At 35.4% G+C, this 19,010-nt stretch overlaps 1 protein-coding gene across 1 annotated transcript in view; it reads right to left on the minus strand.

Moving 5' to 3' along the window:
• Nucleotides 1-19,010, minus strand: part of ARAP2 (ArfGAP with RhoGAP domain, ankyrin repeat and PH domain 2) — a 126,663-nt gene that overhangs the window by 98,182 nt on the left and 9,471 nt on the right. The window contains exons 4-8 of the mRNA XM_075148897.1: nucleotides 14,267-14,352; nucleotides 13,114-13,470; nucleotides 9,718-9,787; nucleotides 4,215-4,335; nucleotides 1,187-1,368 (exon numbers count right to left, since the gene is read on the minus strand). Coding sequence (XP_075004998.1) covers nucleotides 1,187-1,368; nucleotides 4,215-4,335; nucleotides 9,718-9,787; nucleotides 13,114-13,470; nucleotides 14,267-14,352 — 816 coding nt within the window. The remainder of the gene's footprint in view (nucleotides 1-1,186; nucleotides 1,369-4,214; nucleotides 4,336-9,717; nucleotides 9,788-13,113; nucleotides 13,471-14,266; nucleotides 14,353-19,010) is intronic.

The raw sequence follows: 19,010 nt of genomic DNA on the forward strand, positions 1-19,010 counted from the left end.
GAAGACCAGTTCCTCTCCATGGTGTTCATCCCACAAAACACAGGCTTAAATCCATAAAATGCATCAAGTTTTTGATCAGTTGGTTGTTAACTGACCTCAAAGAATGTACCTGACAAGTAAAAGTCCCTTGGAGCACAGTAAGCAGAAAGAAAAAAAAAGGTCTTTCTCCATCTCAAATTTCCTGCCATTCCCTGAGAAAGAATAATAAGATCTAATATTGAACATTATATGGTCCCCCAAGCCCATCTAAATAATTTCACACTTAAGAGGACAACAGGAGAGGAAGCAAGATCAACTCCAAAGTGACAAATCTTACTGAGAGACCATTCATATTTGAAACTGGAGTTTGTCTGTATACACAAATTTGAGAGAACATGACAACACGGCAAACATGTAACACCACCTCCCCCAAATGTCCTCCCAGGTTCCAGCTACTCGCAGGTCATCGATTTCCTCACACAGAAATAATACCTTCCATTTAATGTCTCACAATAGATTTTTTTCTTCCACTAGTTCACACAGTCAGTCATTGAACCCAATTATCCCCACTTATTCCCTATCCACAGCATCCTAAAGAGTTCCACAGCTAACTACTTTACATCATAATATATTCATGCCCAAAACAAAACAAAAAGCCCTAGATTTTGGGAGCTGAAATAATAGACCTAGTTGATGTTTTTTAATACTGGATTTGTTTAATGTATTACAGAGCACAACAGAAAGGGGTCAATCGAGGTTCTTAAAAACACAAAGAACATCAGTTTTGAACATTTAGCTGAAGTATCACTTAAATACCACAATCTACTTCTGTACAGCACTCTTTCCAGAGCACTACACTATAGGACAGCGAAACCAATGCACAAAACAGGCCTTCTGAATTAGTAGAGTGCTTATGGCACACATTTTAAGAGTGAATTAATCTCAGCCCTGCCACTAACCTGTTGTGACACTCAGGGCTTTTCACTTCACCTCACTATATATTCGTTTTTTCCATTGTACAATAGACATAATGATACTTCTCCTGCTTTTTGAAGCCTTCTGAGAATTGCAGCAATAAAGTACTACATAAAGAGAGATATGCATTTATATTGAAATGTACCTATTCACAAAGAGCCATCAATTTCCAACTCGCTAGTTAAATCATCTTTATAAGCATTCATTCACAAAAAGCATATGAAAAATTTACCTGTTCATTTTTGCAGATCCACACAGTATTCCCCTGAAGTAGAATAAAGATTTTGGCTTTGTATCCTTTCAGCTCAAGATACCCGCTTTTCTCAGGGGCGACAGAAGTTCGAGACTGAGAGTTATTATCAGACTGTGATTTCAAGGCATTGAGCATCGTATTAACCCAGTCATTCCTTTCTTCTAAACAAGAAAAAAAAAATTGACAGAGACACATGGTTAAGCAGAAGCTCCATTCTTCTCTACCACATTTGTTTTCCTCTTCTTCCTACTATGCTATGCTGGTTGATGGTACAGCTATACCACATTAGAGAGAACATCCACCTTGAAGAGAAGGTTGAAATAAAAATAACATGAGAGTCCATATCAGTGGAGATGTTAGCAGGGATAGCCACTCAATTAGCTCCCAACAATCAAAACACAAATTGAAAAATTATAAAAACTGATGATCAAGATTCTTAAAATCAAGACTAATAGTTCTAAGATGCTGAATTTCAGACCGCTTAAAGACTGAGGTGGTAGACAGGTGGCATGTTCACCTTCTGGAAGCCAGATCAATGGGAAAGAACCTCAGAAGTTATGTAAGCAAAAACCAGGGAGCCTAAATATCATTTGTCATTAAAGAGGCAAGCCTTGCCCAATGCTATTCTATCTTTGGCGATGCTTTTAAGCATAAACGTTTACAATCTATTGCATTAAGGTGTAGTGGTTAAGCTTGCTATTACCAAGGGTACTGAGTAATTAAGAAAATGCATGTTTGAATATCTTTGCATGCATTATTAATTTAACATCTTACAAATACATGAACACAAGTAGATGAAGTAATAAAGTTCCACTCAGTCTCATTCACTATGTTCAGATCTTTCACCAGACTAAGATCAATATACTTTAATGCTGAATACTCTGAATGAATTAGACTTGCCCTGTGCGATTGGAACTTCATGAATATTTCAACTCTTTGCTCTGAAAGACTCAGGTCATAAAATATATTGGAAGGGGCAGGGAGGGAAGGAAAGTTCTATCCTCAGTACATATAAAGTTGACACAATCCGTCAACATTGCAAAGAGCACTGTTAAAACAGCAACATGCTTACTTCATAAGTGTCATGTGTGCAACAAGAAGAAACAAATACACGATTTAAGCGTCACAAAATAATTTGAAGAAGAGAAAGATAGCAGCCCGACGGACTAGCACAGGGAAGGTGATTCCAAGTGCTCCTCTTAGAGGTTTTGTTTTAATACACGCTCTTCTAAAGTACTTTGAAAAGATCACTGGAATATCTCAGTATAGTTGAGGGCATCAAATTACTCTAAAAGTTTTTTTTTTTAATGGTATTTCACTCCAATTAAACAAAATCTAGCTGCAGATGAGCAGATTATGCTCTAATTCATTGCTATCAACTAACTAAATTTTTTGCCCCCAAATGCCCCTAAACTTTCCAAAGCATTATATATAGAGTTTTTCCCTCTAGATATTTAAATCAATCAAAAAATAGTGTATTTTTGATATACCAAAAAATAATAAATTGGAGCACTGAAAGCAAACAAAACAAGCACTATAATCCACTGACTGCAGACAAACATTGGTATCAAGGGACACAGATCAATGAAGACAATGACAGCATTTTTTATTTTAATACCCCATCAGAAAGAAAGGAACGTTAATAAATAAGTCCCCAGGCTGAAATATGTATAGAAGTCTCCATTTCAAAATCTTTGAAAAGAAGTTAAGTACCCTTTGTATACTCACAGAACAATTTCCAACCACAAATTCACAAAAGGAATAGCATCAAGTGACAGTTTGTACACATTACAGAAAGCAAGCAGGGTTATTTACATAATTTACTATGAATATATCATCCAGCTCTGGATACAGTAAGGACCAAATTACTTGTACAACAGACATTTCTAACCTTAAGTGAACAGCTTTATAGACAGGCCACTATGTCCAAAGATGGTTATATACGAAAGGAAAATGCAACTTCATGTATAACAAGTGGTTGCTCTGAATATATTTTATAAGTCAGTATAAGTCGTTAATGTTTTTATAGTATTCAAAGGCAAACAGTCCATAAAGGAAATTACAGCCCTACAAAATGTATTGCACTAAGATGGTTATGTTCCAATTTATAAAAAAGTAAAAAAATAAATTTGGAAAAGAAAAGCAAAAATAATAAAAATAGACATACTTTTAAACTCAGCTAAGAGCATAAAAATGCCTGAAATTATTTGAGCCAAACCTGATAAGAAGGATTTGTTCACTGATGCTGCACTCTTGTTACAGCCTGCAGCAAATGTTTACAACCAAGCTATAACCCATAAAAATGGGATTTGATAATGGAAATGCTGAGAGACCCTTAGCTCTAATGGGTCTGGCACGTACTGCTGTAAATACATATTGCATATCTTTTTTTTCTAGGTAATCCATTTTATTTTATTGTTTCCATAAATAAGTCATATATGCACTGATACGATTCCACATATTACAGCTGTAGGTTGATAAAGCATTAAATTAGAAGGCATACTAACTTCCCTACTACAATTTATATTTGTATTCTCTATTAATACAGTATTTTCAGCCATGTATAAGGCACTAAATAAAGACACAGAAAAACCCAGATTTCCTTTGATCACAGCACCACATTCAAGCCATCAACTTCATTGTTGATCTTTGTCAATTTTATATCAAGTGGTGACCAGGAGCAGATGGCCGAGAGCACACAGGCTGTAAGAGCTAGTAGTGAGACCTGAGGAAAGTCCAGAAAAATTCACCTTTGGGAAGGATGGGGGAGCAGACAGAAGAATTGGAAAATAGTATTCTCATTTTGATATTTTTAAAAGCCATTCTCCAACAATTTCAGTTTTTCTTACAGAGCTTACAGTTATCTCGTTTCACTTTATGAGCCCGAAACAGCTGGATTCCAGAAATATTTCTGGCAATATAACAAGTTATATTTCACAAACATAATTTATCAGCAGTGATTACATGGTTTTTTGGCAATTGTTAGAATTATACATGTTCTACTTACCTTCTTTATCCACACGGAAAACAAAAGTCCTATGGGATGTGACAACTTCAAATTTATTCTCCCCGTGAACTCTTACTGTTACTATGGCAGAGAGCAGTATTATTCCCTTTGAGAACACTTCCTATAATAAAAATGCAATAGAAATAGTTAATAACTCTCATGGAACGCTATGTGTCTCTCAGGTAGTATTACTTGCCACGATGTTTAGGAAGTTCACATACACAGCCTTTGCTCCTAAAAGTTCACCACACTAATAAAACTGCATCAATAAGTAAACCACTTCACTACCTACACATCACCAACTTCACTGTTCTGGGTCTATGCACACCTACTGCCTTCTAAAATAGAATAAAATCCCATGCAGAGAGAGAACGCATATATTTGAGATACCACTTCATAAATTGTCTCATGACACTAACATTGCAAAATATCACACTCTCTTAAATTTACGATTTTATGTCAAAGTAAATTACATCTCACAGAACCATAATTTAAAAAAAATACAATTATTATACTTGTAGAATAGAATTAGACAAGGGAAAAAAATGTGCCTTCTCCAAGCAGAAAATTCCAAAGAATTTTTCTGTTCCTTCCCCACTCCTTCAGTGGCTAGCCAATAAGAAAAGTAAATTCATTGATTTTATCCCCAATTTTGAACTGAAAGGGGATCATCACTCTCTGGAAAAATCCATTGCCCTGTCATCACTAACAAAAATCCACTAGCCTGTGTCAGGTATGTGCTTTTCTGCTATATCACGTAGGAGGAGAACCATCTCTCAAAAACATCATTTGGCATCACAGCAAATTTTCCCAAAATTTGCTAATTTCCAACTAGGAATCAGGACAACTGAACTGAACACAAAAGCAAGATAGGAAAAAGGAATTGCTACGAGTACTTTCTCCAAGTGGTTCATCTTTTAACTTAATTAACCTAAGTATGCCGGGGGGGTAGGCAGGAGGGAAATGAAAGCTCAAGCAGATATGCAACACCTCGGAAATACTTCTGCACAATTCCTGGATTCCAGAGTTAACGCTGCTGCTCCTGTCCCCACTATGCTTTGATCAATTGGTCTTCTGACTAAGACAATTCAGACATACTGCTAAAATTTATGATCCAGATGCAGTAATAGTCCAAGAGTCAGCTCCCCATAAAGAATTTGTACTGCAAAAACTTTCCTCCCAAAGTATAAATTATAATAGACTTTAAACAAGGACTTAAGGAACCACTGTGAATGCTAAGCATGAAGGTTATACAGGATCATTTTTTTGTTTACTGAGTTTAATATACTACTGATTCTCACCAAATTCACTCTTATGTTATTTCACTTCTAGATACTAATATACATCAGTGATTGCAGTTTAGAAAATAAATAAATAGAAAATCAAAATACAGCTGAAGTGAACATGTTACTATAATTACAAGAGCTACTCTGTCACTCAGAACATTCTTAGTATTGCACATCTATTTTCATTATGGCTATATTTTTTAGAAGGAAGATTTTAACGTATTTGTTACTAAGGTTGGATATTATGTTAACTACTGATCCTTCACAATGGCAAAGCAAACTTATTACATATACTATTTCTAAAGGTGTTCAGATATATTACGGTGTTTGCAGGCATCTACTGGCTGTATTTGGTACTGTAAGAGAACAATTCAGACTGCTGGAACTCACAGCTATTTTATCTTATTTGCTTAAAAAAAAGTCAGTTTCCTTTTCAGCTGAGCTGAAAAGTTTTGGTTGTACTATTTAAACAAAACTTTTTAAAGCTTTGTTCTCCAAGGCATACATATTTTCAAATACAATTTAAACCATAATAATTTCTCAATCTTATTTCTGCAGCAGCTTCTCTTTCACGTACAAGAAATAATGCCTGCTGTTAAAAGGCTCTTGTTGATTAAGATACAGTTTCTCTCTTTGAGATACTCCAGTCTAGAAATTAGGTGAATTATTTAAGAATATAGAAAACAAAAACAAATAAACACAGCGAAGAACCTCACAAGTATTTCTTCTGTTACTGAGAGGTGTACACTAGCTTTAGGACTGCTAAAAAATTCTCTGACAGAACAATTTTCTAGTGGGGAAAGAAAAATGTTTTTTTGATATCAACTGCTTTGATGAAAACTTTTATTTTCAAATACAGCCCAATGGAGTCCTCCTTGACAGGAGAGCTGGGCTAAAAGATCCTGGAAAACACCGTTTGGCACTGCTTTGGCTTTCCTTCGACAACAGATTAAATATGACCTATTTCAAGAGTGACACTGATTCACCTGTTTTGCAGTGAATTTTGTTCTTTGTTATGCTCACATGCAACATAACACAACAAAATATTGAAGTTCTCCACATAAAAAGGCAAGACTTTTTCCTAAATCGCTAATGTATTTGTCAGGGACCCTAGGATGATTTTAAATTAAAACTTCCAACATAACCAGCAGTTTTCACATTACTATAAAGTGCATGTTAGAGCATCAGAGTTCTCCTGCCAAAACTAGGAAACAAAAACTATGCATATTGGATAGCTGAAAAGAATTCTCAAATTCTATCTTCCTCTCTTCAGTTTGCTCTCACTTCAGTTAACCACATTCTGTTAAGACAAAACCACACGGGATGTTGCTCTGACCACAGCAACTTGCTCAGGACCATGAACATAGAAGAAATGAGGAGCATCAAACAGATGCTGTTTGTAGAAAATTTTTTCATATATGCAGATATAAAGGAAAGAAGAGCTATCTATCGATTAGAAGTTGAGGCACAACTGGAACAAGGTTACAGAAATATTTAGAAAATTAAGGTTTAAATCATTCAGAGAAGGGTTTAGATGGGCTAAGTATACATTTTCAGGAATACTACCCTCTGTGTCTTCCCTCCCCATCCTCCACTTGTTTCACGCTTCATTAGCCATGTAGCACACTTCCCCTTCTTGAGAACCTCACTCCTCCCAAGTTCCTAATTTGAATGACAAATAGAGCTTTTTAACATTGGTAGTGTTTCTGGGTAAAATAAACAGCTTCATTCCATGGAGTCTACCCTTCTCTGCTTGTAATAATCAGAAAAATATCCCGAGTATGGATTGGTTTCCTTTTGAGAACCACTTTTAATTGATATGTGAAACCAAAAGTGTAACAATTCCTTTTAACATGCTTGTCTGTGTAGGAATGTCCTTGGACAAACACACATTAGAATAGGTGGATCTTGCCATTAAGATCTGAAGTTAAAACAAGTTCCCCATTTAAATATATATATAGTAGCCATGTAGCTAGGAGGAGGCACCTGCTGCCTTGCAATGAACTGTATAACTATCCCTGTCTTTTACCAGAACCGGCTCCTGAGCTGCATGCAGGTCTTAGTGGTTGTGCAAATAGTTGCTTACGATGTCAAGGTAACAACACACAAGCAACAGCAGGAACATGCTGGTATCCGTCTAGGAGGCAATATGAATACTCTGGGTGTGGGACTAGCGATCCAGCAGAGACCAATGTACCAAAAACTCACGTTCCACAGTGACACCACTGCTCACCCAACACAATCCCACTGTGCACTGAGAACTACTGGTAGACAGTTATGTTTTCCTCCTATCTGCAAGCTAGTCCAAGAGTTTCACTAAATCCTCAGTTCCCAGAATTTGCTTCAGGCCTTGCAGTTCTCAGACATACGAAGTTCTCAGCATATGTGACTCATCAAGTTAACAAGTCGGACACCCAGATTTGGTCAAATTGTATACACACACAGACCAACCAGCATCTCTTTCAGTCCCAGGAGTGAGGTTTTGTACTTAGATACTTGGAGACAAAGACCAAGCCTTTTGCAAGCTACTGATAGTCTAACCTATCACAGAGAGCTTTTAAATAGAGGATGCAAAGGTGGTAGCTTTCTATGCATCGTGTGACACACTAAATATTTAGTGACACACTAAATATTCCCCTGAGAAGAAGGGAAGAAAAAAAATCCCCAGTGCAGATATACAAGATTTAAAATTCTGTATTAGCATTTCTTTCCCTAATTATGCTACAGACAGTGTTAAGCAAATCCCAACGCTGTATTTTTCAAGTCTTTCTTAATGACTAACCCTGCTTTTCCGCTCCTCTGAAGCTCTGGGATGAATAGCACAAAGGGGTAACACTTTTTGTCACTGCAATCCAAATGTTACTCTATTGTTCCCTTCATCTACACAATCATGTCTTCTACTGTGAGTGAAGCAAAGTAAGCAACTAAAAACACATTGTTTTGTGTTCCTAATCAGTAGGCATAAAGATCAACACAAATAATTTTTTGAGCTTGTTCTTAATTTCTCTGGCCCCTCAGGAAATAAACAGTCTTTTCCTACTTCAGTTCTACTCCCTTCATAATCTGCTAAAATAGGTCTAAGAGTGTGCATATTATAAAGCATCTATGACTCTTATTGATTACCACCACCCATCATATTGCTTGGGAACTTTTACCTGAAATTGTATTTTGTTCCTAATTTAATATGCATCTTCAACAGGAAATGCCTTCCAGCATTTCAAATAACACACATGCATATAACCTCATCTCCACCAAACATGCATATTATAAAATCATCTATCACTTTTAACAAGTTCTTCATTTCTTCCAAGAGGAGAAATTAATTAATCACAGAGCGAAAGAAGAAGAATTTTGTAGTGGGCTAAAGTGTATTAAATAGAAATAAAAAATCTTACAGAAAAAAAAGAAAGTCATATTTAAAGACAGGTCTCAGAAAAAAACCCAATGTAGTTTCTATTGTGAAAAAGTAGTATCAAAAGGCCAAATAAGTATTTTGTAAATCTCAATTTCAGAGAGGGAATACACATTTTGTTGAAAACATGGTTTACAAATGCATTTTTGTATCACATATCGGAAGCAAACTACTTTAATCAAAGCAACTCATGAGTCTGCAAATGTTGCAGTAAGATTCAATCCTTAGGTACAGAAAAAAAGAACAGCCACTGACATCGCAGTACTACGCTGATTTTAAAGAGACACATTCAAACATAACCTAGTCCAATGACATGTGATTATTCCTAGAAGATAAACAGGCAACAGACATTTTTAATTAAAGAGGAAGCAAGTGTATGGGGTTTTTGGTTTTTAAAAGGTCTTCCATGCTACATTTAATTTCTCTCTCAAAATCTCCAGCATGCTGGGTTTCCATGACAAAACATACCACCATCAAAATAACGTTGGATCTCTTAAATGTGTTTTGCATGATCCCATTCTGTTTTGCAGAATGCAGCAGTGTCACTCCTTCAATAAAGTAAGAATTTCTGATGATATCTACCTGAAAAGGTCAGGAATACAAGCCCTTCTAGAAAACAAGAGGATGAACAATACATTAAGATCTTAAGGACACCTTAAAATATTTTTAGCGTCTCATCCTAGTACTTTGCAATTGAAAATGAATTTAAGATGAATATTCATTTGTAATTATTTCTGAATTTCTTCATGGTAATGTATTTATTAAACAGATTTTGTCCCACATGCGACCAAAATATGTCACTTACCTTTTCATTATTGTAATAAGAAATGCTGTCTCCGTCGAACTTAACCCAGCGCTTCTGAAACATACGTTTGCTGTGAATCAGAAATTAATAAATTTAAAATTATAAACACAAGTAACACTGGCTTTTAAGAATGTCTCAAGCACAAATTATAAAAGGTCAAATCACGTTTAGCTTCCTGTGTTTGGGCCTAAACATTTTGAAAATTAAAATAAGTCTTAGCCCTATCATACCTTTTCAAAAGGAGAATGCTGATTTCAAATATAATAAAAATATCTGCAAACAAAGAGTGCAGTATTACTGGACTTCTTTCATAAATCAGTGTCTTCATATTTTTAATTAATTCAGTTTCCTTTCCATTTCCTGCCCATGTGCTCTATATCACATCTGAAGTGACAGAGGAAAAAGAGCTTTCAATAATATAATTTTGCTTGAAACTAACAAGGGTAAGAACTGGCTATTTTTATTGGAGGCAAAGGAATATTCTGAACACAGAGCATACCTTTAAGTATTACAAGCTCTGTAAAATACTTTCTAAAAACGAAAAGCTGAGAATCTAAAATGACCATGTTATTGCCATGTTTACAAGAAGGACACCTCTGTTTACAGAGATCTTCATTCATCAACATCTCCTGAACACTCTCTTCCCTGGCCAATGAATAAATAGCAGTTACACCAATCGCTCAACAAGTACAACATAAAATTTCATTTTCAATCTGTGTTATCAACTGGACATCATTAATGAGAAGCTCATTTGATTATTTCAGTTTGCTGTTAACTCATGCTCTGTAAGGACCTCCTAAAAAATTATTTTTACATGAACCTGAAGTAGTCAGTTATGCTCATTAAAAATGTTGACAGCCTATTAGTTATCATCTATAAAAGTTTCAATTCTAAAATCTATTAAACAAGTTAATTAAGCAAGAACAAGACCCCACTCTAACATGTCTTTTCCCAACGTTATTTCCTTTCTTGTTAAATGAGTGCTCTGCTTTAGGATTAGTAGACTGTGATAGTTCGTGAAAACTTTAATCAAATAGCAGCTTTAGCTTAATTAACTTGTATTATATGACTACAATAAATCATCATTTTTCATAACCTGGAAAGGCCAATGTAAAATCTATTTTCCATTAAAATGTCAATAAACTTCAAGATGATTCAGGGAAGAAAAAGCGAACATAAGTACCACATACAATGTGAATAAACTGAATGGCTTTACAATTTACAGTGAGTTAACTAAAAAGAGAAGCTGTACTTTGAATGCAGGATTTGTAGCAATTTAAGAAAACAGTATCTATTCACTCTCCTGAGAGGACACAAAGTGCCAGGTGTAAATCGGAGCTCTATAAAAAGAAAAGGGGGGCAGGGGAGGGGAACAGAAAGAAACATTCAGTTGGCAGGGACTGAAATAAAATAAGACAGTGCTTTAAGGGATGAAAAAAATCATTGGGGTTTTTTTTGGTTGGTTTCTTTAAGTCTTCTGATATTTGAAAAATGGTATTTTAAGAAAGAGAACCAAAAAATGTAGCATTCATTAAACCATGCTTAAGAAAAAGTCCTTGAAATTCAGCCAAGGAATATCACTGGCTCAAAGCTAATGATCCTAACCAGTACCAATTTTGTGCTTAGCTCATTATCTTTTTCAAATAATATATTCTCACACAGTACTTTACCTAAAGCCTTCACACTTTGTTTGCAACTCTGTTCCTTCAAATAGCACAAGATGAGTCAACTGGAATCAAGAACTTTTTATCACTCTATTAGCTAACTGCCAAAAGTATTGTATAAAAAAAAAGTTGAAATCAATTCTGAAAAAGAGATGTGCAAATGCATATTATACTGGGAAAAAGTCTTTTGACTCTATGTATAATTATCCTTTGATTCTTTAACAGAAGTAAACAATGACAATCTGTAAATGTGAATGAAACCTTTGAAACAATTTAAAAAGAAAAAAAAAAAGCTTGAACAGATTGAAGTTCCATAACGGTAAAATAGGTTTATTAAACCAGGTTTATTCCTTTTGTTGTTCAGCTTGAACAATGTATCACTGTATCAACACAGATAAAGCCAAAATCAAAGAAATTAAAACTTGTTAAATCAGGACTCTTAAAAGGAACAAAGGAAAAAAAAAAAAAAAAAAAGGAAATTGCTATAAAATGGAGGTCCTTCCCGTGGGCTCAAGCTCAAACCAGATTGTATTCTCAACCAATTTAATTCAATAGCTTTGTCACTAAACTGAAAAGCATTTTAATTGCTGTGCTAGTCAATGAGTAGTGATGATTATTATAGCCACAAATAATGAAAGGGAAGGCCAAACAGTTTAGTATCACCTTTCAGCGTAGTTAAACATACAGTCTTAAGAACAAAGAATGCAGAACTACTAAGGCTTGAGTAAAAGTACAGTAAAATAGATGTGTTACAGTACTAACAAGAACAGCTTTAATTGCTAGATGCTAAATACTAGTGAAGATCAGAAATAGACTTAAAAAGTGAAATTGTGCCATTTTCAATACAAAAAGGAATTCAGAAGAAAATCATAAGAACAACCGGAGAACCGGAAACTACAACTTAAAACAAAGAATAGTCTATTCAGTTTATTAAGGAGGTTAGAAGAATGTCATCAGAGTTTGCAAGTATTTATGAAGGGAAGATCTGATAATAGAGTGTTCTTTAGTGTAAAACAATCTAAGAAGAGCTGGAATTTAAAGAATTTAAAGTAAGTTAAAATAAAGCAATTAAAAAAAAAAACATTAAAAAACAACAGAAATTAAGTATAAGATTTTTTTTTTTCCCCCACCTACAAATGTGGCAAAGAGTCCATTCTCTTTCTATTGTTCCCTCTCTCCTCTTCATTATTTGAAATCTTAAAGCAAGACTTGGGCTCAGATTCCTCCCATCAAACTTTAGGCACATCAGTAAACTAAACTAGGAGACAATTCACCCTAGATGCATTTCTAAACTCAAAGCTTCTGTTCTGAAATCAACAGGATCTCCAGTCACAGTAATTATTAATTTATACATGCATGGCCAAATTGGTAAAGTAGTATGTCAGAATCAGAATTTGTTCTCACTTACTTTGCAGCCCACAGAAAATCAGCAAAAATGTACGGATTAGAAATATTGCTACAAATTAATTCTGTATTTTTCTGCTACAGTTCATGAGTGGTGATCAACATTTTTAATAAAAATATTTTTCCTGAGTGCACCTCCTAAATAAACTTTAGAATAGGTAACACCATTAAAAACTAAGAATTCAGAAGAGCACTGTGCTCTTGCAACAAAAACAGTTTCCTTTCCTCTCCCACCATAAATAGTAAGCAGTGACCAAATACAAACTTAACATCTCTCATGCAAACATACATCTTCACAATTATACAGTAATCACTGCAAATACCATACCCTTGAGGGGATAATTTATCCAGCCATCCTGCTTTAACCTTCTTTACTGATGGTCCATAAAAACAAGCATACGGTGTTATTGAATCATTTCCAGTCGAAGTTTGATCTCCATCAAATTGCCAAAAATGCGTTTGTTCACTGACCAAGCAATCTGAATCTCCACTTTGTATCTTACTACAAGATGCTGAGTGGGTCTTGTCTTTATTCTTCTTTTTCTTTAAAGGCAAAGACCGTTGTTCCACAATAGAATATACAGATTCACTTTCAGATTCTGCTGGTGCTAATGATTTGTTTTCCCGAGACAGGGATTCATTTTTCGCAAATTCCTTTGTCTTCTCTTCCTGATTATTAAAGGAACTAGAAAGAAAAAGTGCATTTTATTCCTAATGTATTGCTACAATGCACAAATACATAAAATTATTGATTAGAACAAATATTGGTAAGACATACTATAAATATGTTTATAACTTGTTTAACCCCTGTGATAACCACAGACACGCTAAACACAATGTATCTTGTAATTACGACCATACTGAATCCTACTTTCTCCATTCAACAGGACTGGTAGCAAGGTAAGACTTGCTGGTTCCTTTAGAAGCCTGAACAGAAATTTAAATTTAATTCTCCTTCCTCAGAAAACTAGCTTCATTCACTTTAATACTTCGCAGGACTTGCAGTATCACCTCTCTCTTCCCTCTCCTGCCTCAATAGAAGCCAGGTACAGACTGGAGACTTAAGGAGCACGTTAGCTCCCATTTTGTCAAACCACTGGCCACTGCCTCATGACAGTGAATGGTTTTTAGTTTTGTGTTTGTGTTTTTTTCTTGTAAGGAGGAGGTAGAGTACAAGAGTACTCAGACATGGTTAGCTAGGAGACATACAAAAATAAAACTTGTGTCTTTCTTGTACTGACTGAAGAAAAGAGGGATATCTTCCAAATCCACAAAAGATTCTGAAACCTGAGTTAGACAGTCTTAGGACAGCCACAGAGCCAAACTTTGCCTCCGATAGCATGGGGTAAAGTTCAAATAGGAGAAAAAATAAATAAATACAGTCATGGTTGTGCCTTCAGAGGTAAGGATCTACTTCTGACATCAGTAAATAACTCTTTCCTCTTTACATTTTGAATTTCTCTATAACTCTTATTTAATACCATAGATTCTTGTAAGAAGAATACTCTTCATTCATTCCTAGATCTGATTTGTTTTCACAAGCCAGGAATTCATTTCCATGAAGTTCCTAGAAAAGAAATATATCATAACCAACATTTGTACTTAAGTAGTAAGTGATGTTTAAATTACTGTAGACATAAATCACACACAAACAGACGCCTAACTAGCACAGCTATTCTTTGCCACATTTTCCTGTAATATGCATTTGAAAGATCATGTTCTTAAAAGCATTTTAAGAAATGTTATTTTCAATATTTCCATTTTAAATAATAATACTCAGATAAAACATGAGCATAGTCCAAAACACCTGATACAAACAAATTAAAGAAATTTAGTGTGTAGAAATATCAGTGCTCTGATTTTTCTTGAAGCACAACTGAATATTATTTTTACCCTGAAATTTTCTAAGCTCAAGAGCCACGTGTTGCATATTAAGTATACCACTTATGATTTGCCACTGCTAGCCTATTTTTCATATCAATACTTCTTCTCTGAATTAAATGTACAGCCTTCACAGTACACTAAAGATGAAATAATGGTAAATTCAAATTCCTACAGTAAGATGGAACTCAGCTGTATCAAATATATCTCGCATTTTCTTGCAAAGCTCTTCTTCCTAAAAGGCACATTTATTAATGTTTGTTTAGAAATCTTTACCACAACCTGCTTGCAGTGTACAAAATGTCAAGGTTAGCACTGTTCAAGAACATTACATTTCACACTTCCTACACTTGATCTGACAATCATATTGCATTACTAAGCTTCTCAACACTCGTCTTTCTTCCTTAAAAAAAAAAAAACACAAACTAAAACGAACATCTTTGTGCTTTCTGACGGAAGCATTTTAATTTACTCATTTAAGCTTAGATGTGTATGCCACGAAGCTGAAGGGTGGCAGAAAAAAGTGGATAAGCTTTCACAACGGTTGCCATTTGTTTTCTGAGCAGCAGTGCCTCATCTTGTACTTGAGGGCTGTACCTTGGCAACATGAAAAGGCAAGCTTAAAAAAGCACATAGCCAAAAGCTGAGTATGTGTACACTGCAGCAGAAATTGCGGAAATCACAGGCTGCTACTAGGATAAACCTAGGTGAACAGTCTGCCTTCCTTTGCCAGCCAGATCCATTATAAAATAAACCACCAAGAAACAACCACCACCACCCACATACCACACTATTAACTATGTTGTAGCACCAAGGATTAGACAAAAAAAAAAAAAAAGAAAAAAATTTTAAAAACCCCGCACCCATACACATTGCAAACAAACTAAACAGAAAACTCAAAAGCAAGCTGTCCACGGCTTATCAAATGCTTGGATTGACTGGAATCTCACAAAAGGAGGGGAAATGGCTGTGTCCCACTTCTACACAATAGTCAAGAGGCTAACGTCATCATCGCCCAGGAAGCATAGTCAGAGTAAAAATGGTCAGTATCTTTTACCTTCATTTGCTTATCAGGATGCAACTGCAAACCACACCCACCGAAGCTATGTGGTAGTACTTCCTCCTCCCCCTCCCTCTCATGAACTATTACAGTAACAGTTTTATGTCCTGCTTGTGCCCATTTTGCAATCTTCAGCACTTGGGCAAGTGAATTCAGGGAGCCTGAGAACTTCCAAGCAATAATCAAGAATTGCATTTCTCTCGCTAGTAGATTTTGAAATGTAGAAGTCCACAAATGAAGACAGGTTGTGGGGACAGGGAGTTCTATTTGCTCACAAAGACACATATTTCACCCAAATTAAATCTCAAGCATTTCCAATGTGTTGTTTACAGAATTACTCTGCAAGATGTTCAGACTCAAGACGAGACAGAACTCCCATCTCCCACCTCCTGCAAATCTCTGAGGTACTATACAAAGGTAGTTAGCAGCAGCATTTTCTCCTGCAGACACCTTTATAGAGAGAAGTATTTCTTAAAAGATAGGTATATGTATTAGACAGAAACTGTCTCTAAATATGTACTGTACTTATGCATAGGAAGCACCTACCCTTAAGGAAGAAATCTGGCTTCTGGATCCCAGACAGATGGAACTGCCTACTTGCAGCCCTGTATAAAAATCCTCTACTTTCAATGAGGAAGTAATTCAGATGCATATGGTTTTTTTTGCTTTTTCAAACACGTAGTCTTGCTGATCACAACAGCAAGTCAGGAAACCTGAATGCTAAAACATGGATGGCATGAAAAGTATCAGAACTGAGGCTACATTAAACAAAGCCTCAATGCCATTCAGGACAGGCATCTTCCTTAAGAGATACTGCTTTAGTCTTCTATTAAAGCTAATGTCACACAGTTCTCAGGTTGATTCCTGAATCATGGTTTGGCAAAACAATTTTATCACAGGTCCATAAAGATAAATTCCTCCTTTTAAAATATCAAGGGTTTTATTTTAAAGTGGTAAGATTTGCTATCTGGCCAGCATTCCACACTACCACAATGCTTAGGAGCTCACATAGTTTACTGAACTCAGTATGCATGTTTAATTTAGTCTGACAGTCTACAGCAAGAAATAAAGCCAATTATTTCACTCTCGAGGCCTGAACTCATTAGAATTCAGTTTTTCTGTGAAGGAATCCTAATATACTTGACTCTTCAGCTGGACACAATAATAAATCAGCTCTAAAGCATTTGGATTTTTATTTGTGTTATTTTTAAAGCAATATTAAAAAAATGTTCCTTCCTCAGGATGTCCTTTAGAGGTTTCTGCTTTCTAGCGGTCTTTCTTCCTGACCTAATTCAAAGGCCTATTTTCTTTATAACCTTAATTCCCTGTTCTCCCATGCTCACTTACCTCCAGTCTGTAGTGACTCATTACCTATTTCTACAGACACTCCCTTTATAAAAGCCTGTAGAAGCCTTTTCTTCTTTACATCAATGAAACAGGAAGAAGAGTAATGGCCAACTTATAAGCCCTTAGAACAAACCAGTCTGTACAGCAATTTGCTACGTTTTCTTGATATGGACAAACTATATTCTCATGAGAGATTATCTTTTAAAATGAAGCAGCAGTTACAAGCCCTAAAATCTCAGATACTTTACAGTGTTATCTAAACTTTCTTAGTTGTTCCTAGGATACTTGATACCTACTTAAAAAAATCTGAAAGTGAAATGTATCTTAGGACCTTTGTTTTATGGTTCTTCTTTATGACCTTTGTCTGCAATTAAGTTCTAATGGAACAAAAATTAACTATGAAGTTTCCAACAGGCATGTGATAAATACAACTCAAAACTATTCACTTGCATGAAAGTGATAATTAAAAACCAAATCCTCAGATCAGGGAAAGTATGTTATAATATACTGCATTAATCGTGATTCTACAACCAGCAGAAATAGCAATTGTATTTCAAGCAGTTAATCCAGTTTAACAGCATGCTATTTTTGTATTTGGTGCCTTTGTAAGATAAGAAAGATTGCTGACAACCTCTCTGGGTATGCTTTTTTACAACCAACCATTTCAATGAAATATACGGAAGAATGCTAAGAAGTAACAAGAAGGCTAAGAAACTTTTTCTAGAAAACCTGCTTATGCCATTGAACTAATTACAAAGAAGTTAAATTTCAAATTTTTACTGAAATTGGCACAAACAACAACTGGCACAGACAAGACATTGTACACAAGGAAAGAAAACGAAAGCTCAAGTCGCTTTTGCGTGCAGATAACAAGAACTAGAAGGAGAAGCAAGACACGAATTTATGCCTACCTCCTTGAAAAGTCACCAAAAAAAGGTACAATATATTTCCAAAGAAAAGAAAGTACACACCAAAAATAGAGATAATTTTCATACTTCTAAAACCACTTCCATTAGAAGATGAAATTTGAACCATTTCTTTTCACTGACCAATTCTTAACAAATTAAAATTGGGGAAAAAAATCCTAGGGATCCATTTTAGGAGCTTTGATTTTAGTCAATAGTTTACAATAGTTTAAAAAGTGAAACATTAGAGTGAAGACCAGGACAGAAACGAAGAATAATTTACTGTTTTCTCTAACTCAGTGGCTTGAGATCAGCTGGGGCAAGTATAAGCAAATACAAAATCAGTAATTTCTGGTCTGCATCCTGCTAAGACAGAAGTAGGAGCTGGGATTCACGGCATTTGGCGGATGCCTCACTAAGCTAATTTACCTCCCAGATCTCCATATGGTTCAGAAGCCTGTCCACATGCCATCTATGGCATTCACACCATCAATTACTGACCCCCAAGAAGAATGTTCAGTTCAGAGAATCCTACAACAAAAGTAACGTTCTGGGTAGACAGCAAGTTTAGGGAATGCACAAAAAATATCAGAAGTCCTGAGAACTTTCATATACAGGAATTAAAAAAGGGTATGGCCAAAAGTGACCATTAGATCATCTAAGCTAACATGTAAGCTGTTTTTATAGGATATACACAAGCCTGTGTAGAGATGCCCAGTCTTGATCTGCAATTATCAGAAGAGAGAAAAGCCACTTTTACCTTTACTAGTCAATTCTAATGGTTATCCACCACTCAGCCTCACTTAGGCACAAAGTGTCATAATATACCACTGTACCTAAGAAGGTAAAAGGCAGGCATCAAGGTAGTCTGCAACTGCCTGTCAGTGACTGTTTTGCATTTGATATGGCAGCTCTGGGCATAAAAAAAAAAAGAAAAAAAAGTCAGTTACCCATCCTATGTTGTTTAAAAAAAGAACAAAACCAAAAAACTAACCAACACCACAGCTTCCTACTATTATTGGACAGTACAAA

This window comes from Calonectris borealis, chromosome 4 (assembly GCF_964195595.1).
Source record: "Calonectris borealis chromosome 4, bCalBor7.hap1.2, whole genome shotgun sequence".
NCBI classification, from domain to species: domain Eukaryota; kingdom Metazoa; phylum Chordata; class Aves; order Procellariiformes; family Procellariidae; genus Calonectris; species Calonectris borealis.